A 21,992-nucleotide genomic window follows, 5' to 3' on the forward strand; every position below is an offset into this window, starting at 1 on the left:
CCAATCCTCATGTTGAGCACCGGTGTGACAAAACATTCTGCACTGAATGCACTTCGCGCGAATGTGGATTGGCCAATTTGAATCATGCCAATGTGGAAGGACTCACAGGTATGACAGTACATTGCGTTATGACGCAAATTCGAATCGCCCAGTGCAGAAGACCCCCAGTTCCACACTCATCTGATAAGGGCCACTGTTCCCAACCACCACATAAAGAGAAAAGGAAGGTATCCCCTTGTAGCTAGAGCAGAGGAAGAAGAAGAGGAAGAAGACTTCCTGCAAGAGGGATGGCCTCTGCTCCACCTGGGAATGCATGTCAGCACCAGAGAAAGAGAGCACAATGCTTCTGTACTGTTTTAAAAAGAAAGAGTGGAAAGGTTTGCACACATAAAAAAAAGGGTTGTCATAGGTTTCATATACTATATGGATGGGGAACCTGTGACTTTCCAGGTGCTGGTGGGCTCCAACTCCCATCTCTGACCAGTGTCCAGTCCAAGATATTTTTAAATAAGTTGTTACTGAGTGTCCATTTTCTTATCCAAATGGCTTCTCTGCTACATACAAGTCAAAACACAAAAAGGTAATTGGAAGTTGGGAAATACACTATGTTTATACATACCAAATCCTAGCATAAAAAGACTAAAGGAAACCAGTAGCATCTTTGAGGTTATAACGGAAGAAGAATTTTATAGCACAAGCTTTTGTGAACATGGGCTGCAGCCCCACTGTAGAAATAATCCAGTTTGACACCACTTTAACTGCCATGGCTCAATACTATGGAATTCTGGGAAATGTAGTTTTATGAAACATTTAGCTTTCTCTGTTAGACAGCTCTAGTGCCAAAACAAACTACAGTTCCCAGAATTTCACAGACTTTAAGGTGGTGTCAAACTGGATTATCTGCACTGTGGATGAAACCATAGTCTGCTTCATAACACCCTAACTTTAGTCAGTGTAAGTTCCAGCCTGAATCTCTGTTTTTGGTTGATATATTAACTTATATAACTTTGTCTTCAATGCTCCCCTTGTCTCCATTGGGTACTCAAAAGCTAGGATGCACACCACTGTTGCTTAAAAAATGTCCAATGCCAGGTCATCTGAGGCTGATAGGAACTAGAATACAGCAGCATCTGGAGGACTGCAGGTTCCCCAGTCCTGCTAGTGATAGGTGTCCCCATGTTCACACTAACCTCCCCCTTTAAGCAATGGACATGTTGGCTGGTAGGAGAAATTGGATTTTCTCACCACTGCAGTTTAATAAGCCTTCTCTAAATAACTCTCTGGTTAGTAGCATCTCTAGGTAGCCCCAGCCCTATCTTGATCTAGTAGCTGAATGGAACAAAAGGCTTGCAGGATTACAGAGCTAGGACTTTTTCATCTCCTGGTTGGATGTTAGCATCTGTGTTGCCCCCTCAGGCATTGCTGTTCCTGCTTAGCTGAGCTGCAGTATCCACAGTAGCAAATGGGGAAGGAAAATTACCCAGCAATAATATGTTTCTGTAAGAAGCTATCCCTGTTATTATGTAGAGTATTTTTGAATGCCTTGTTCCTGAATGGCATTTAAGACCTTTAATTTTACAAAAGGCATGTTCTTAGAAATGAGAACTATTTGAACTGGTTCATTGATATGAGTCAACAAAGATGGTGGCATTTGTGGCTTCTCTTTTGGAACATATCTGTTGGGGACTGACATGATTACTGTCTTTACTTCGGAATTTACCACTACACCTCTGCATAGAATATGTGGGCAATCAGTGCAGTATTGACAAGAATGGCGTGTTTTCAATTCCCCTCTGTTCATTTGTTGCTGTTATAGACTAATGCAACTCCCTCTCTGGAAACTGTGCAATCCTTGAATCATGACACAAGTGATGCCATTGTGTGTAACAATCATTGCACAAATCTCTGATAGTCTGGAAAGATGTTTTGCAGCTTGACTCTGTTTAATCAAATGTATGAGGTACACTGAGAAGGTGGCAGTTATATATACACATGTACCATTAAATGATCCATGAAAATATATGCATACACCAAGTCATCAGCATGTGAAGCGAAGACAGTTGAAATGAAAGATGAAAAACATGTCTTGATTACTGAAGTACTAAAAATGAATGCAATACATAACCTAAGCATTTTCTGGAATGTCAAATATGAATGCTAAGTGCTTACTGAAGTACTAAATATAGATGGCACAATAGCCAAGTGGGAGAGAACCACCCACAATCATTGTCCAAACCCTGAAAAATTCAGGCAAGTTTCTGAACAAATCCAATCTGGCTGCCTCCTTCTTTCATTGCATTCAGTGATTTACAAGAGTGTGCACATTTAGTGACAAGCTGAAGGCACACTGATTGCAACAGATGTGACAGAAAAAAGAGGGCCATCTGAGATAAAAGCACAAGCCTCATTGTTACAGAAACTGTTTTAGGCTACTGTCATGTCTTGGTTCAGAAAGCACTGATACATTAATATACAACCAAGTGAGTCATATGGGTTTCCTCAGGGAGTTTTAGCACCTCCGATGGTATAATTCACAGACATGTCAGTGTGGTGTTTGTGCTTTCTACACTGAGATCATTACTCTGCTCTTGGACTGAATCTAGTTTCTAATCCCAAGTAGAGCAGACCTATTGAAGTAATGGGATTTATGTAAGTGTTGACTTACTATTCAGCAGTTAATTTAAAGGGTGTACTTATGTGGGACTAGCAGTTGGATTTAGGCCAGTGCTCCCTTTTCCCCTGCCTTGGTTCAAAAGTGGATAAATCATTATCTTCTTCTTCTTGGCTTTACTTTGCGAACGAAGATTCAGGAAGGATTCATCTGGGCTTTTTACAAGCGTGTTGATGACGTTGGATGTATCCTTCGAGCCTGTGCAATGGTTTTTTCTGATGGAGCGCAGCATGCACAGAACTGGCCTCACCCTTTAAACCAGAGGTTCGACTGCTGAGGCCTTGACAAGCATGGACAGTGGCAGCAAGGTCCACGAGTCGTAGGTTTTTTATGCTTTTTTTAAAATTAATTTTTATTGATTTAAAAGAAAAATGACATATGACAGACAGAACATAAAACATAACAGGTTTGATTAGAGTTTCCTTCTCTTAGATGGTTGACCTTACAGGGTTAGACGAGCAACATCTGCCCGGGTTTTGGATTAGAGTTTTCCTTCTCCTAGGATGGTTGCCATAAGGCTAGAGAGCCCATCCTGCACTTTGGCGCTCTTGGTCAGACCCTTCAGTTGTGACCTGTCTTGCATGGGAGGACCTACCAGTGGCTATTATACCACTGCCAGCATAGTTCACAACTTCATTAGGGTACGCAAGCCTCTCCCCCACACAGTCAGAGCATAGCTGGAGGGGAATAGGAGGCCGGAAGATGACAATTAAAAAGGGTGAAGTCTCTTCCTTCAGGCTAGCCCTGATGGAGCTGGTTCTGCCTGATCACTCCCTCTCAGGCCAGAAGATGACAGTTAAGGAGGGAGGAGCCTGTTCCTTCAGGCTATCCCTGGTGGAGCTGGGTCTGCCTGATCACTCCCTCTCAGGCCGGAAGAAAGACACAGCAGCATCTCATAGTCTATATTTTTTTGTGAGTTTTTCGGGCTATATGGCCATGTTCTAGAAGAGTTTATTACTGACGTTTCACCAGCATCTGTGGTTGGCATGCTCAGAGAATGCTGACCTGGAAGAGAGTAAGTATTCTTGGTGTTCTTCAGGACTGGTAGACAAATTTTATTTACTTTGAGGGTTTCTTCTTTCCTGTTGAAGGTGTCCAAGTGTTTGTGGATTTCAGTGGCTCCCCTGTGCATTCCTTGATTTGTGTTTGGACACTGCGTGGACACTCAAGGGACATGAGAGACACTGCAGACTGGATCAGCCAGAAAAATCAGCTGTAGCAGAATACATTATAAACCATCCTGGGCACAAAATGCTGTTTGAAAGCACTGAAATTCTGGACCATGCCAACAATTAACAGGTCAGAATGCACAGGGAAGCCATTGAAATCCACAAACACTTGGACAACTTCAATAGGTAAGAAGAAACTCTCAAAGTAAATAAAGTTTGGCTACTAGTCCTGAAGAACACCAAAACCAGGACTCAGCAAATGCAAATGCAAACCATTCAGGGTCAGAGGCTCTCCCAGCAGACAATGGATCACCAGTTAGCAGACATTAATCCTCTTTTGCATATCCTCCTACCCTAGGGATGCCCTATCCTGCCTGCGGGGTTGGAATTTCCACAGGTTGGGTTGGGTCCGCTGGTTCCCGCATCGGTTTGCGCCCCACCCCCGGGACACCCCCACCCGACAACGGATGCCAGGCAGGAACAAGCGCCTCGAATGAGCGGGCTCTGTCCCTGCTTGGCCTCCTCTGCCAAGGGCGGGGGACTGGCTCTGCTCCCCTCTTTCCCGCCTCTGTGAAGGCCCCCAATAAGCCTTACAGCCTGCCAGGAAAAGGGAGCCCGGGGCCGCCCGCGATCGCGCACTCTCCTCCCTCTTCCCTGCTTCTGTGAAGGCCAAGCCTTCACAGAGGCCTGGAAAGGGAGGGGGCCGCCAGCGATCGCGTCGATCGCGTCGGCTCTCCTCCCTCTTCCAGGCCTCTGTGCAGCCCACGCCTTCACAGGCGCCAGGAAAGGGAGGGGGCTTGCCCACGATCGCACCCGCCTCTGCTCCCTCTTTCTGGCCCTGTGAAGGCAAGCCTCCACAGCTGGTCGGGAAAGGGCCGCGGATTCCTTCTCGCTTGCGGCCTCCGTGAACGGGACCCAAGCGGAAAGAAGGAATCCTCACTGAGCGGAGGCATTCTTTTCCCCTTGGAGGAACACGGAGCCCAAGGGGAAAAGCATGCCTCCCCTGGGGGCGGCTTCCTTCTCTGCTTGGGCTCCGTGACGTGAGCCCAAGCGGGACGGAATCCTCCCTCAGCGGGCTTTTTCAAATGTAGGGACCCCCCCCAAAAGGTCCTACATTTGAAAATTTGTCCTACATTTGTCCGGTTTGGATGTCCTTGACTAATGGCAACCCTTCTCCTACCTGGAGGAGGCAATAACACAGAACCAATAAACGGCTTAACATTGGGAATCATCCTCCTATCCAGCGGTCAACAGTATATTATCTTATTATTATTATTCCTATTATTATATTAAGTTATTTATATCGCACTGTAATTTACACAGCACTGTATCATACAATCTTTAATTTAGACAGTTCCCTTGCCCTCAGGCTTACACATCTAAGAAGACCTGACTCAACGGGGAGGGAGTGGAGGATGGAGCCAGATGCCTTCTGAGCAGGGCACATTCCTTTGGGGAGGCCTGTATGGGCATTGCCCCACCCCTCTCTCCCTCGAAGCCAGATGGCCCAGATTGCCTTCTGCGGAAGGGGCCTCAGTTCCTTTGGCGGCGGCCTGGTGGGATTGGCTACCTTCTCTTCCCTCAGAAGCCAGGATGGCGCGGATGCCTTCTGGGAAGGGCTCAGTTCTTTGGGGAGGATATATCTATATATACCTCCTCTCTTCTGTGTCAGCATTCTCTGGAGATGCACGCACAGATGCTGGTGAACGTCAGCTAATAAACTCTTCTAGAACATGGCCCAATTTAGACCCAGGAATAAACCCACAAAAAGTTATGGATGCCGGACATTGAAAGGCATCGACTTTCACATTTAAATTGTTCGTTGGGAATGTTGCCTTTTATAAATTATCACAGAAACAAAATATGTAATAATTCACTCAACACACACACACACACACACACACCCAGAGAGAGCGATGAGAGGGAGATAGAGAGAGAGAGTGAGAGAGAGATAGATGAATTGTTGCCATACCTCGCACAGTAATCCGTAAAAATGATTGTTGCAGTTCTTAGAACCCAGGATCCTCCCCTTTGTAGGCAGATTTGACAGAAAACCAAGGATGGATATTTCTGTCCTTAGGGAAGCCAGCATGTGTGTACTGCTTTGCGTATGGAACTATGTGAATAGGACCTCCTGGGAAAACCAAGAGTTTCAAATCCCCTAATTAAACCCACAGAAACCTATTGTAGTTACTTTGGGGAAGAGACGCTACCTCAGCTGAGAGTGAGGACAATTGACGAACTCCCTCTGAAGCAATCTTGCCAAAGAAACTCTAGAGCTTGGGTTTCCATAACGTTGGGACGTTGAGGCGTTAAAGCACACAAGTTTGATAATGCTATGCAACAAAACATTTGCACATTAAACCTATGATTGGATTGTGTGTGAAATTGGGTTTCTAGGATTTTTAACAGCTGAAGAAAGGGGGGAGGGAATATCTCCACTGAAAAACATAATCCGACCACATCTTACAGGAAAGTTTGAGACTAGTTTTTACAATACAAGGAACTCACTTGTGGAGTTCTTTAATCCCGTTACATGATGTGCGCCATCTACATTAAAGTGCATGAATGTGCACACCCACACACACCCTGGAAGTAACAGTGATTGACTTGTGTTTGTGTAGCATCCTATGATTTGCAGCCACATCATACTCACAGCTTTGCACTGATCAGAAATGTGCAACTGTTTTATTCCTGCTTAGGTTCTATAATATGGATTGTCCTTGCTTAGCAGAACAACTTCACAATATCATGGCAAACATGTTGCTCAGGTCTAAAGAACAAACCAGCTTCCTGAGAGGTACCCTCAAGAGGCAGCCTGGATATGGTGGTCTTTTACTTTTTAAATTAAGTGCATGAGATAAACATTTGTTGTTGTTGTATGCCTTCAAGTATTTCTGATTTATGGCAACCCTTAAGACAAATTTTATCAATGGGGTTTTCTGACGGCTGAGAATGTGTGACTCACCCAAGATCCACCAAGTAGGTTTCCATGATGAGTGGGGAGTTTGAACCCTGGTGTTCAGGGTTGTAGTCAGATGCTCAAACCACAACACCACAGTGGCTCTCATGGTAGGGTTGCCATAATGGAGGACCTCCGAACCGGGACAAATGTAGGACCAGGTTTGAAAATGTGGACTTTTTTTAATTTCCTGGCTAGGAAAATTAAAAAAAAAAAGGCCTACATTTTCAAACCCTGTCTCCTCCTCCTCTCCCGGCTTCGGAGGACGCCTGAGGCCGGCGTCCCAAGCCGGGAGGGGAAAAAGGGGGGCTTGGAATCGCGGCGATTGCCCCGGTGCAAGCAGCCTCCCCCTCCTTCCGGCCTGGGAGGAAGCCTAGAGCCGGCTCCCAGGCCGGGAAGGGCGCGGGGAAGCTTGGCATCGCGTGCGATTGCTGCGGTGCCGGGCTTCCTCCCCCTCATCCCGGCCTGAGAGGGAGGCTAGGCCGGCTCTCAGGCCGGGAAGGGGCGGGGGGAAGCTTGGCATCGCGGCGATTGCCGCGGTGCCTGGGCTTCCTCCCCCTCCTCCCGGCCCTGAGAGGAAGCTAGGCCGGCTCTCAGGCCGGGAAGGGCAGGGGGAAGCTGGATCGCCGGCGCATTGCATAGGTGGCATGGCTTTCACCCACTCCTCACGGCTGAGAGGGAGCCTAGCCCAGGCCGGGAAAGAGGCGGAGGCTGTTCCTCATCGCGGCGATCACCGCGGTGGGAAGCGGCCTCCTCTTCCTCCCGGCCTGAGGAGAAGCCTCGGCCGGCTTCCAGGGCGGGAAGGAGGCGGGGGCCGCCCCTCATCGCGGCGATGGCCGTGGTGGGAAGCGGCCTCCTCCTCCTCCCTGGCCTCGCGGAGGCCTTGGAGGCCCCCACGGCCGGAGCTCCGACCGCGGAGGCGCCTCAAAGGCCTCGCTGGGGCCCGGGAGGGAGCGTCTCCGCGGCTGGAGCTCCAACCGCGGAGAGCCTTCCCAGGCCTCAGCAAGGCCTTGGAGACGTCGCAGGGGCCGCGGTGGCTGCGGTGGGCGGGGCCGTCCCGATTTGGGCGCCAAACCGGACCGGGACCGGGACGGCACCGCCCAAACCGGGACTGTCCCGCCGGGGGGTGGGATATGGCAACCCTACTCATGAGATAACATATTGTAACATTTATATGAAGTACCCATCACAGGTAAAGCTGCAGGCAGCTATTGTTTTCAAGCACATGTGATTCCTGGTAGAATCAGAGAAGCCAGGATAAGTTGTCTGGCTCAAATCTGGCTCAAGAACTGCTATCTTTCTCCAGTGACAGACAGTTTGATGTACTGGCTGGAATGCTGGATGAAGACCAGAGAAGGCCAGGTTCAAGGCTTCAGTCAGCCACAACACTTGGGCTTTACTCTTCTTCTCAGTGAATCTGCCTCACAGTTGACTGGGAATATAAAATGGATGTGTGTTCAGAAACCATGAGTCCATTCACACTATTAATTTAATACCATAGTGCTATTTTCCACTTTAACTGCATTGACAACACCATGGAAACCTTGGAATTGCAGTTTAGGGAGAGGCATTTAGACTTTCAGCTAGAGAGCCCTAGTGACTCACTACCCTGCAAATAGTAGAATGCAGATCTGGCTGTTAAAATGGAATTATAATGCTATATGTGTGTGAAAGGCCTCCATGTAAGACTCAGAGAAATGAGGAATAACTATATTATAATAAATAAATAAATAAATAAATAAATACAACTTGACATTTTGTCAAACAGTGGCACACCAATCTTCACATCTGTCCCTGGCTGGCTGGACTAAAGGCACTATACAGACTCAATAGACCTCAACTTTGCTCCAGCAGATTTGTTTGTTTATTGGTATCCCTCTTGCTTCATTGCTACAGTGGTGACAATGATACAAAGTCCCATGCGTGATCTTTCAGGGCGATTTTGTGTGTCTGGGCTGAGACTTTATCCTCCTCGTCGCCTTATCTTCAGGCTCTTTTTCCTGCTGCAGCATTTCTGCCTGAGCATGCCATTAGGTACCTTGCTCATGCCTGTATTTAGTTCCTTCCCCTGGGGGCTCTTTGTTGTGGGTGCCAGTAAAAGTATGTGGCTTCATTTCAACTCCTGATGTTCCAGGTTCCTTATCAGAAGGAGACAGGATCCTTTAGGGAAATGTATGCTCCTGCCTTGGACAGTGTGCAGAGCCCTGGGCTGTGGGTGTCGGTGTGGGGCTGTGCTCACAGAAGGAGGGAATCTCTGTCTCCAAACCCCTTTTTGAGCTGTGGTTTTAGTTTCCATAGTGACACTTCCTGTGGTAGAGAAAAGAGGTAGTGAGTGAGTGCAGCACTGTGAGCGTGGCAGGCAGCTGCACTCCTTCTTTCTCTCCCTGCCGGGGATGCTCTGAGGGCTGTGCCGCAGCCTCAGGGAGGGGCATCTTCTAGGCTGATGGTCCTGGGTTTCAGGGACTACCTGTGACAGCAGCACGAGGCATGCTGGGAAAACCCAAACACCTGGGCGTCCAAAATGGCCGTATGGTGAGTGAGTAGACTTCAGCTCCTACTGGGGATTGGCAAGGCCAGAGGTCACATCTACAGACCTGAGGAGAAAAGTACTTAATGATTCTTCTGGCCCTGGTAAAGGATGCTTCAAGAAAGCAGCTCTTCCAAGATCTTCCCAGTCTTGGCATCAGGATGATGGGGCAGTTGTTTGTCTAGGAAGGAACAGCAACTTTGTCTGGATTTCTCCCCATAGGCATTCTCTCAGCTGAAGCTTTTGGGGGCCTTTCCCTTCCAGGGATTCTGCTAGCAAAGAAGCTTGCTTGGATCTAATGTTGGTATACTGAGGAGGATAGGATACTCTCATGTTCTTTTAGCTGGGTTACATTTAACCTCCTTTGTACCACATTCTTTTTAACTGGGGACAGAGGGCAGAGAGAGAGAGAGAGAGAGAGAGAGAGAGAGAGAGAGGAAAATACCCTCTGTGTGCAGTAAGTGTGTGAGCAGAGTAGCAATTACATCAAGGATTGTTTTTGTCACATCGGGCGTGAGGATTTCTGTGGCCTGTAAAATCACAGTGCCTTTCAGGGACTCCAGCTTGCACTGAGCTGTCTTGCTGTGTGTGCACAGAAGAACAAGGCAAGCGTGAGAGCTTCTGACATTGTGTTGCACAACTAAGCATGACTGGCAGCCAGGAAAGGGGAGGAAGGGCTGTTAATCAGATTAGACGGGCTGATAAAACAGTGTGCAGGAGACTCACGTTGTTGTGAACCAAACAAAAGAAAGGAGTTGCAGTTTAGATGTTTATTGGCTGGCAGGTATTTGAGTGGTGACTCCGTGGCAGAATAACAGGGGACTTTGTTTAGATGGAAGGTTAATGTCAACCAGCCCTCAAAGCCTTGTTGGTTGCTTGGAATGTAAGAAGACAAAACCCAAATATTTTCTGTCTTTAGAGATACAATCTTTGTGGTATGATAGATTCCCTTTGACTGTGGTTCACAGCATAAAATCTTAACTTGGAGTACCAATCAGAATAGAAATTTCTGACAGATATGCCAGGTACTGCGTGTCCTGGAAATGTCTCCTTACAGCTTAACATAATTTAGCCCTGCTGCAGTATAATAGAGATGGGCTATATGTAGCCCATGGGCTGTCTTTCTGGGCCAGGAGGGTCTCCTGCCACTGCCACATTTTGCCACTGTAACAGTGGTGATAAAAACAGCAACAACCCTGTATTCTTACACCAAAACAAGGTGCGCAAGAAGAATGCTCCTTATTGTAAGGTAGTGTACTCCTCAGAACCCTTTGGGAAGCACAATTCTGCTTCACCTATTCCTTTTAAAACCTGTTTGAAAAGTGTTTTTTTCCTTCTCTCTGCACTTTTTAACCTTCTTTGTCCCACCTCATTCTTTGTTCCACCATCAAACCTGAGTGGCATGCAGAGTTGGAGTGGCACCATGACTAGAGCCAAGATACTAGAGAGTAAAATTGGCCCATGAACCCACTGAAAGTGTCCATCCATGCAACACAGCTAGGCAGAGCTGGTCGTACCCTTAGGCAGACAGTAGGTGGCCAACAATTTTGGGTGTCACAAAAGGATAACAAATAGTTATGTAATTCATGATTGCTGTGTTGTTGTTGTTATCATCATCATTGGGGGAGGCAGTTATGGAATTTTGTGCTTCAAGTGCCCAAATAATTAGGCTAGCTCATGTGTACTTGACTTCTGAGGGGAAAGTGCCATTTGCTTCTCTGTTTCAAGTAGCAAAATGTCTTGACTTGACTCTGGAGACAGTTTTGGAGTTTCAGGAAGAGGAGTAGCTGTCAATATGGGGAATTATCTCTCCCATGGCATTAGAAAGGCCAAGGTGTTGGATCTATTCCATCACAGGGCTCTCCACTAGTTTTTTTTCCTCATCAGTGTAATCTGAAATACTCTTAGACCATGGAACTTTGTACATGCAGGGACGATGGCATTGTCACACTGACCAGTATGCAGTTTGCTTGAATAGGCTATGGCATTTTAGAAAGATTGGTCTCTGTGGCATATCTGAACTATTCCTATTAACAGGAGACTTAAGGCTCTATGGTTCTACAGTTCTACCATTGCACAAGACAATAACTCTCGATGCGGGATATCATGACAATTCCACCTGAGGTGATTCTGGGTACATTGACTAAACAAAGTCTGTAGCTTACTGCCTTGTGTAAGGCACCACTGCTTTCCTGACAATCTTTCCTTGCTTGCTGGAGGTTCTGATGACAACAGACTTTGCACAACTGGGCATTTTTCCTGAGGCTGATATCTTCTTGAAAGCTGACAGCTGTCCTGGAGCTGCATCTGTGAATAATACAAATGTCCTGTGAACTTGCCTGACACCTGAGCAGAAACACCCTTCACATTGTGTAGTGTTCCTGCTGAGTAGTTCTGAATGTCAAATTACACTTTCTTTGATGCCTCTCATCTTTCTTTTACAGGGCCTGGCTGCATCAGATGGGGGTAAGTAAAGCTATTGGCTTGGGAAGTGGTGGTAAATTTGTGGGGTCAGAGGACTGGTAATGGCAGGTTAATGTGATGTGGAGACTGATAACCTCAGTGCAAAACAGAAAAACCTGGCCACCTCTCAGAGTCATTCAGGTTGGTACTTTGAATAAAACAGCATTGTGCTCCTAGGTGATGAACATCCCAAGATGTTTAGCTGAGGTGGAACTCAGGATACCAAATGGCTATGTTCTCCCACCAGAAAGAGAAAGCCTTTATCAGGGTCAGTGTTACTAGTGGACAGGGGTGTATGGCGATTTCAGGAAAGAGAGGTTGGGATGTAAGAACATACTCCATCTGATCACTTCTGTGTCCTCCCCTGTGTCCTAGCCCTGGCAGCCCCTGTTGAACTCTAGTAGGGGTTTCTGCTGCTACTCCAAGGGGGAACTTGTGGGGAGAACTGTTCTCAACTTGGAGGGTCCAAGAAGTGAGGGTATGTGCTCTAATGGAATACACCCTCCTTTTCCTGCGCCAGGAGCGCAGAGCAGCTTCATGTTCATCAACCTGAGTGCTGCTGAGGGACAGGAGGAGTTTGAGATGGAGTGCTAAAAGCTGGAGAATAGCCCTCTGAGCCCTATCCAGAAAAGAGACATATTGGCCCAGAACATACCGCCAATAAGCAGCGTACCAGGGCCGATACTAGGGTTAGGGACCATGCGGCAACCGCACGATCCCTAATCCTAGTACGTACTGGCGCCATTACAATGGTGGCATCCCATATACACAAGTGCTGGCATTGTGATGTAAGCGCTGTGTGGTGTCTGCATGGTGCCGCGTGGCGCTTATGTCACAGCGCCACAGCGCCACAGAAAGAACCCACAAATACCGGGTTCTTTTTTCTCTGCAGTGACGGCGTGCCACTTGGGGGCTGTACCATCCCTGCGGAGAAAAAACAGGCGCCGGCAGGCTGCCATTTCTTGGCAGTCTGTCCTGGGCCATAGATGCACCTGTCACCAGCAGGATGCTACCCAGAAGGTGACTGTGTGGTGCTGAAGGATAGTTACATGCAGGCCTTGTAGCCTGACCTTCATCCTAAACTAACTTGCTGGATTAGTACACCACACTCTTACACTGTTGCTATTCCACTTTTATTGCTCTGGCTGCCTCCTGTGGTGTTCTGGGATTTGAAATTTAGGAAAAGGTACTTAGAATTCTCAGCCAGAAAGCTCTTAGGCCTCCCTGAACTACAAACCCCAGGAGGCAGCCAGAGCAGTAAACATGGAATAGTAGCACTGTAAGAGTGTAGTGTGGTAATCTCTGCTAACTCCTTTGTGCTGGAAGATGCTGTCCCATTTCCACTGTTTGGGTCCTGTAAATGGAATGGAGGGAGAGTACCTTCTCAACCATCATCTCAGACAGTGAGTCTTTTTTGAGTATTGCCAAGGTGTGCACACCTTGACCCACTCCAGCTATTGATCCTGTAATGGAACTGAAATATCTCTCTGCTTCACAGAGTTAAACAGCTCAGGAGTCCGGGGCAGTAATGACAGTGTGGTCAGTCTGCCAAATACCCAGAGTGTTTCTCACTCCTTGGGGCAATCTGTAGCCCGCTGGGCTGAGTCCTTTGAGACGCTGCTGCAGGACCGACTTGGTGTTGCCTATTTCACTGTGAGTTCCATAATGCACTACTCCTTATTCTGATTTCCCTCTGCACATTCCTTGTCTTATATGTATCACTTTGTTTGAGTCTGCTTTATGCTCTGTCATGTACATAAACACTGCATAGTATTGTATCTTGTTTGTCAGATGAACAATACTGTTTTTTCTCAGTATTGGTTGGATGGCAGCAAATACAGCATTTCTCTTCTTTCCAGCTCCTTCAGTGACTGCAGCTGTCTGCTGAAGTTTTTATCTGTAGTAGACATCATTGCCTGTGTGGTCTGGATAACTTGCACTGCTGGCAAAGAGCCTTGACTTTTTGATTCCCCCTGTCCTAAAGCATTAATTGTCTCACCTGGGACAGAATGAGGTCACCTTTGCTCTTACCTCTTTTTCCAGGAGTTCCTGAAGAAGGAGTTTAGTGCTGAGAATGTATATTTCTGGCAAGCCTGTGAACGATTCCAGCAGATCCCAGCTAGCAGTACCCAACAGGTAAGAGGATTTCCCGGGACAGAGTAAGCAGGAGAGAACCAAATTCTGTAGCAAGAGGCTGCATTATGTATTGAGAGAGGAAAAATATAGACCATGGGCACATATAAATCAGTTTGGTTCTAATCTGACAGTCGATCTCACCACATACAAATGAAGGCTGAGATTTTTTAAAGAAGCCAAATTGTGCACAAGAGTCAGTACTGCAGGCAAGCATACTTCTCAGCTGTCGGAATATAAAATGTAATGATTTGGACGAAGGGTGACAAGAGACAGACTAAGAAGTACTAGAATGACTCTACGGATATGCCTGTACTACACAGTTGTATCACATCTTATACCACTTTGAGGAGGGAGCAAACTTGTTTTCCGCAGCTCCAGAGAAGAGGACCCGGAACAATGGATGCAAGCTACAGGAAAAGAGATTCCACCTCAACATTAGGAGGAACTTTCTGACAGTAAGGGCTGTTTGACAGTGGAACAAACTCGCTCAGAGAATGGTGGAGTCTCCCTCCTTGGAAGTCTTTAAACAGAGGCTGGATGGCCATCTGTCATGGATGCTTTGATTGTGATTTCCTGCACAGCAGGGGGTTAGACTGGATGGCCCTTGTGGTCTTTTCCAACTAATAGACTTCAACTGTCATTATTATAATCTATGGAATTCTGATTTTAGCAAGGTACTTAGAATTCTTGGCTAGACAGCTCTGTTGCCTGTCTATAGAGGATTATAAGTACCCCTACCAAACTGCAAGTCCCAGGATTCTTTACAGTGCAGCCAGGCAGTTTAACCAATATCAGACTGGTATGAATGTATAGTGTTGACACACCCTTAGTCTCCCATGTTGTAGAGAGCAGATCTCTCTACACACATATACCTCGGTTAACAAAGTAGATATGTTCCTGCGCATTACTTCGTTAATGGAAAATTTGGTAGAAGCAGAAATAACATGGGAAAAATAGGGATCGGTTCCTGTACCACAGAAAAGAAGAGCAGCTTAACATATTTCAACAAATGTTTTATCCAGAACTAACAATATGCATAGGGATATTGTAGCACCTTTGAGACTAACTGAAAGAAGCTGATAGCGTGAACTTTCGTAGACTTGAGTCTACTTCCTCAGATGCATCTGAGGAACATGCTGCTGCCAGAGTTGATAATACTGGGCCAGATGGTCCAGTGGTCTCACTTACTACAAGGCAGCTTCCTATGTTAGTGTGTCATCTGCACTGTTTTTCAATTTATTTCTGTGTTTACATTGAAAGGTAACTGTTGAGTAGCTTGAGGCCAGATTATTGAAAAGAGGATGGGCCTTCTCAGTTGTGACATCATTATCTGTGCAATGCTTTTGCACAAAAGGCTCTCTTGATGCTCACCAGTGGTGTTCCACACCAGGGTGTCACACCGAGGTGCTTTAGAGTAAAACCGTGTGCGAGGCAGGGAAGGAGTGGGCCCAGTGCTCCCTGTCCCTGCTCTGCACAACATTACTCTAAAGTAAAGCAGCGCAGGGGAGGGACTGAGAACGCCAGATCCTTTCCCTCCTTGCCCTGTGAGGCTTGATTTCCAAGCCTCACAGGGCAGGGACTGGGGATACCGGGTCCTCCACATCCCTGCCTTGCAAGGCTTGGAAATGCAGCCTTGCAGGGCAGGGACTGAGGAAACTGGATCCTCCTCCCTCCTGCATGCCATGGTACATGACAGGGAGGTGGGGGGCGCTCACCGGGTGTCACCCAGTGTGCTTTGCACCCCCACACCCCGTAGTGATGCTACTGATGCTGACATGGGCCCGTTACAGACGGGCAAAATGTGACGTGGCAGCGGCGGTACTAGGGTTAGGGCGCACACACCATGCAGACGCTCCCTAACCCTAGTACGTACTGGCGGCGTCAAAATGGCAGTGCCCTGTCTACATGGGCGCTGCCATTACGATGTGATGGACACATAGCATCCGTGTGTCGCGCTTGTGATGTCACGAGCGTACCATTGGCACACTTGGGCGTTGCAAGCGCAACACAAAAAGAACCCGCTTTTTGCAGGTTCTTTCTTGCCAGCAGGAAACCACATGGTTTACCTGCTGCAGCTTCCCGATGGTGGAAAAGGAGGCGCCAGCAGACCACCCTTTTTGGACAGTCTGTATCCCGCCATGGCTATTCTTTTGATGCCAGGCAAGGCAGTCCTCTGCTAGGCAATCTAGATTTTTATTATGATTGAAATTTTAAAGTCTTTTCCATTTTCATTGTATTAAACATCTTATTGTTGTTTCAGTGTGTTTTGTTATGGGAACCATAAACATCATAAAGAAACAGATAGACCCATTTGCTCTCCTCTTATTTTTACCTTTAGGAAGACAGTAGGGGTGACACAGATAGCATCTACCCTAGTACATTTGCTCCATGTTTACAGTAACATTATGACTCTCATCCCACATGTTTTCTCCACAGCTGGCTCAGGAGGCTAGGAAAATTTATGATGAGTTCTTGTCAAGTCATTCAGTGAACCCAGTCAACATTGACAGACAAGCTTGGATTGGTGAGGAGATGTTGACTACTCCCACCCCAGACATGTTTAATGTCCAGCAACTGCAGGTGAGAACAGTCTACCTCTGTAGGATGTGGGTGGGTGTGTTTATATGGAAGAGAAAAAGGCACAGCAAGAATGGAAGACCAGGGGCACCACCAATTCCTCTAATTTGCAACACTGCTTTCACCTTTATCCATTACTGTTAGCTGAAGCCCAGCCCAAACTGTTGCAGAGATGGTACTTGACTAACCCAATGCTTCTTGTTTTAGATTTTCAACCTGATGAAATTTGACAGCTATGCACGCTTTGTCAAGTCTCCACTATATCTGGCATGTGCAAGTGCTGAAAGCCACGGGCACCCCTTGCCAGAACTGAGACCCCTGTCTTGCGCTGGCAGTCCTCCAGCCGAACATGGCAAGGTACAATGACGCCTCCGCTTCCAGCCTAGGGTGTAGTAGTTACTGTTCCATGATTTGTGATATTTAAGGGATGCCTGTTTCCCATTTTTCCCATTTGGCTCCAATTCCTCAAGCTGATTGAATCTCTGACTTTCCCCTAGAAAACAAAACTAAAGTCAGGGAAATCACTGCCACTAGGTGTGGAGACAGTGAACAATGGGCCCAGCAGGAGTCCACGGAGATCCTTCCGGAAAGGAGACCGACGGGAACGTCTCTTGGGAGGTGAGTCCAAAGGTACAAGCAGGGATACCACCACTGTTCATTTGACTTTGGGATGGCAACAGGGATGCTACATTATTGGTCTGGAGCTTAGAAACATTATTAATTTGAGCTTCAGCTCCCATGATCATGCTGGCTGGGGGATTCTATGAGCTGTAATCCAAAAAGCAACTCATCCAAGTTCTGGCTGGTTTCTGGCCAAAGGTCATGTATGCTCCAAAAACATGACCTAGCCTTTTGACCATCTTTTTTATCCTAGAGGAGAAAAATGGAAGTGAGGGGCCATCACAGTGGCGTGAGTCTCAAGGCTCTCTGAATTCCTCAGCTAGCTTAGACCTGGGTTTCCTGTCATCTTATGCAACCAGCAGTTCCCATTCAGAGGTAAGTGCCTCTAGAACTTACCATATGTAGCCTAGAAGTGTGGAGCTGGAACAGTGGAAATATCCCCCCTGCCACCTGCCAGCTTGATTTATGCTCCCTTCCTTGCCATGTGGGCGCTTGGCTCTTGCTTAACATTCTGCCGTGACTATTGCTCCATGGGTCCTATCCAGCCCCCACACAATCTATAATGAGCTATATGACTGTGAAGTGTGGAGGAGTTCTCTGCAATTTGGAAATCTTTCTGACTGCCATTGACAGCACGCTGGTACCATTTGAACTGCTGCAGTCCTGCCTTCCCCAACACTCACCCCCAAAACAGTTGAAAAGACTTGTTTAAACAGCCCTTGGGAGTACCAGCTGGTGGGGATACAGCTTTCCTTCGTGATTACAGTGGCTGATAAAAGGAGATCACACACAGTGAAATTATCCTTGGAGAGAGTGTTGCTATCAGAGACAAGAAATACTGAGGATGTATGTGTTGGTTGTGCATTAAATATTGCCCTAGTGTTAAATGTCACCATAGGGCTTACAGAGCTGTATAAAGGGAATTAATTTACTCTCAAAGCTTCCCCCTGCAAATGGTATCTACTTTTTAGAAGCAGAAGAAGCTGCTCTTTCCCCCCCCCTTCTTTTGTAACTGACATGCATCAGCCAAGTTCTTATTTCTCAAGCTTAGAAAAGGCTTAAATATTATGTATATATTCCAGAAGAATATCCACAGTTCATTAGCACAACCCTAAACATGCTTATTTGGAATTAAGTTCCACCAAGGGGGATTTAATTTTCCAAGTTAAATATATTCACAAAACCTGCCTTAAGTCTTTAAAAGTGGCATGTGGACAAAGAGATAAAGCCCAGTGAAGAATATATTCATAAAGCTGGTCACAGAGAGTTGGAGGACTTCAGAGAACTGGCCTTAGCACCATCCTCAAGACAGCTCAGAATAAAGCAATGGTAGATTCATCTGAAAGTATTCTCATTTCTTCATTTATTTATTTAATTTATATCATGCTATTCTCACAATGGGACCCAAAGTGGCTTACAACATAGATTTTAAAAATACAGTAAAAAGAATCTGTTACAATTTTAAAAAAATACAGTTAGAAGAATCCCACCTGGAGTACTGTGTCCACTTCTGGGCATCACTATTCAAAAAGGATGTGGAGAAATTGGAGGGTGACTAAAATGGTGAAGGGTCTGGAAACCATGCCCTATAAGGAACAACTTAGGGAGCTGGTTATGTTTAGCCTGGAAAAGAGAATCATAGGCGCGTTACATACCGCCGCCGCTTGAAGCGTCCGGGAGCCACAGTAGCCAAACTGCGTGGCTCCCAGATGCTCCAAGGAAGGAGCGCGAAAATCGCACTCCTTCCTGGGCCCCGGAAAAGGCGTTGTGAGGCGCTAGTCACGCACTCGCGGCATTGCTTCCGGGGCGCGACATGCAGACGCAAAGCATCCGCTACGTCAAAATGAGGGTGGCCATGTGGAACGGCCACCGCCATTTGTTACGGACTCTGTCCATAATAGGAGTAGGGGCGTCTAGAAGAGACGCCCCTTTTTCAAACTGGGACGTCCTGAGGACATCCGAAATGGCTGTCTGTAACCCGCCATAGACTCATAGAAACATAGAGCTGGAAGAAGGTTAAGAGGTGATATGATAGCCCTGTTTAAATATTTGAAGGGATGTCATATTGAGGAGGGAGCAAGCTTGTTTTCTGCTGCTCCAGAGAACAGGACCCGGAGCAATGGATACAAGCTACAGGAGAAGAAATTCCACCTCAACATTAGGAGGAACTTCCTGATAATAAGGGCTGTTTGACCGTGGTACACACTCCCTTGGAGTGTGGTGGAGTTTCCCTCCTTGGAAGTCTTTAAACAGAGGCTGGATGGCCATATGTTGGGTATGCTTTGAGTGAGATTTCCTGCATGGCAGGGAGTTGGACTGGATGGCCCTTGTGGTCTCTTCCAACTCTATGATTCTATTATTCTAGTACAAAGGTTTTTTAAAAATATACATACAGTTAAATAACCAATGGCATTAAAAACACTACTTTAAAACAGTTTAAAAGTTTTAAAAACATAATGAGAAATATAAAGACACAGCACCCATGTGAAAGGCCCTTCTGCAATGGCTAGTTAACAACAGAAGGCCAGCATGTGACAATTTGGAATGAGGATGGACCCTCAAGGCCACAAACTTTTAAAAAAGAAGCAGCTACGCTATGTTAGGGATGGGCAACCTGGGCATTGTTGTTTCACTGGAATTCCGGTAATCTGTCCAGCCAGAAGAGTGGGCCCTTGGTATCTACTGGGATTTGGTTCCAGGACCAAAATCAGTGGATACCAAAATCAATGGAAAGTCAAGTCCCACTATATGCAGTGGCATAATAAAATGGTGTCCCTTATCTAAAATGGCAAAACCAAGGTTTGCTTTCTGGAATGTTTTTAAAAAATTCAAGTCATGGGTGACTGAATGTGTGGATGCAGAATCCATGGATACAGAGGCCTGACTGTGTGCCAATGGTCAGGGATTATGGTAGTTACAATCTAAGTATAAGTGGAGGGCCACTAGTTAATTATCCCTGCATATGTGGCAAAACAGTACACTATAAAGACATTATTAAGATATGTTCACTTATTGTGTGATTATAACTTCAGAAGTGCCATAGATGGGCTAAACCCTATTCTGGGTTAAAAATGTAGCATTTAGGCAAACGTCTATATTTGTTTTCTTACTCTAAAGGAAGCATGCAGAGGTCCAGTCTGGATTAAATACCCTCAAACTGTCCTGATTTAGCAGGGACAGTTTTGATTAACCCTCTGCCATTTGACTGATTTGATTTCAGTAAGGCCTTTGACAAAGTTCCCCATGATATTCTTGGAAACAAGCTTGTAAAATGTGGGCTAGACAAGGCAACTGTTACATGGATTTGTAATTGGTTGACCGACCGAACGCAAAGGGTGCTCAACAATGGCTCCTTTTCATCCTGGAGAGAAGTGACCAGTGGGATCCCACAAGACTCTGTCCTCGGGCCAGTTCTATTCAACATCTTTATCAATGACTTGGAGGACAAAATTGGGGGAATACTTATCAACTTTGCAGATGACACCAAATTAGGAGGAGTAGCTAATACCCCAGAGGACAGGATCAAGATTCAAAATGACCTGAACAGACTAGAAAACTGGGCCAAAGCTAACAAAATGAAATTCAACATGGAGAAATGTAAGGTACTGCACTTAGGGTGGAAAAATGAAAAGCACAGATATAGGATGGGGGACACCTGGCTGAATGAAACTACGTGTGAAAGGGATCTAGGAGTCCAAGTAGACCACAAGTTGAACATGAGTCAACAGTGTGATGTGGCAGCTAACAAGGCCAATGCGATTTTAGGCTGCATCAATAGAAGTATAGTGTCTAGATCCAGGGAAGTAATAGTGCCACTCTATTCTGCTTTGGTCAGGCCCCACCTGGAATACTGTGTCCAGTTCTGGGCACCACAATTAAAAAAGGACATTGAGAAACTGGAGCGTGTCCAAAGGAGAGCGACTAAAATGGTGAAAGGTCTGGAAACCATGCCCTATGAGGAACGACTTAGGGAGCTGGGGATGTTTAGGCTGGAGAAGGGAAGGTTAAGAGGTGATATGATAGCCATGTTTAAATATTTGAAGGGATGTCATATTGAGGGGGGAGCAAGCTTGTTTTCTGCTGCTCTAGAGACTAGGACCCAGAGCAATGGATGCAAGCTCCAGGAAAAGAGATTCCACCTCATCATTAGGAAGAACTTCCTGACAGTAAGGGCTGTTCGACAGTGGAACAAACTCCCTCGAAGTGTAGTGGAGTCTCCTTTCTTAGAGGTCTTCAAACAGAGGCTGGATGGCCATCTGTCGGGGATGCTTTGATTGTGATTTCCTGCATGGCAGGGGATTGGACTGGATGGCCCTTGTGGTCTCTTCTAACTCTACGATTCTATGATTCTATGATTTTATGACTGTTTCAGCTGCTCAGGCCAGTCCCAGTTTGTATCTCCTCTTCCCACTTTCTCCTCACATTACTTCAGTTACTGCAAACTAATTTCAAAGTGTTTGCACTCGGTTAACTTGGCGGGTGAGGGGGGGAAGAACAGGAATGGCCAGAATTGTGAATGAATAAACAGATTTATTTCTGTCACAGACCAGAATATGGTGGAATCTTTCCCTTCCCAATTGTTGTTATGTGCCTTGAAGTCGTTTCTGACTTATGATGACCATAAGGCAAATCTATCACAGGGTTTTCTGGGCCTGAGAGTGTGTGACTCACCAAAGGTCACCCAGTGGGTTTCCATGGCTAGGCAGGAATTCAAACCCTGATCTCCACAGTCGTAGTCCAACACTCAAAGCACTACACTCAGTGGTAGGCAAAAGCAGCCTCTCCTAGCTTATGTGCTCTTCCACATTAATAATGTTTACCTTCTTAGCCACACATGTCCTGTGCAATGTTGGAGGGTACGGCATG

At 46.4% G+C, this 21,992-nt stretch overlaps 1 protein-coding gene across 1 annotated transcript in view; it reads left to right on the forward strand.

Annotated features, from left to right (window-relative positions):
- The first annotated feature begins 9,125 nt into the window (after nt 1-9,125).
- Nucleotides 9,126-21,992, forward strand: part of LOC121922483 (regulator of G-protein signaling 14-like) — a 45,952-nt gene continuing 33,085 nt past the window's right edge. Inside the window, 8 exon segments of the mRNA XM_042451992.1 lie at nt 9,126-9,334; nt 11,774-11,795; nt 13,291-13,445; nt 13,836-13,928; nt 16,365-16,508; nt 16,713-16,862; nt 17,003-17,123; nt 17,380-17,501. Coding sequence (XP_042307926.1) covers nt 9,290-9,334; nt 11,774-11,795; nt 13,291-13,445; nt 13,836-13,928; nt 16,365-16,508; nt 16,713-16,862; nt 17,003-17,123; nt 17,380-17,501 — 852 coding nt within the window. The 5' untranslated portion in view covers nt 9,126-9,289.

This window comes from Sceloporus undulatus, chromosome 2, assembly GCF_019175285.1.
Source record: "Sceloporus undulatus isolate JIND9_A2432 ecotype Alabama chromosome 2, SceUnd_v1.1, whole genome shotgun sequence".
Lineage (NCBI taxonomy): Eukaryota > Metazoa > Chordata > Lepidosauria > Squamata > Phrynosomatidae > Sceloporus > Sceloporus undulatus.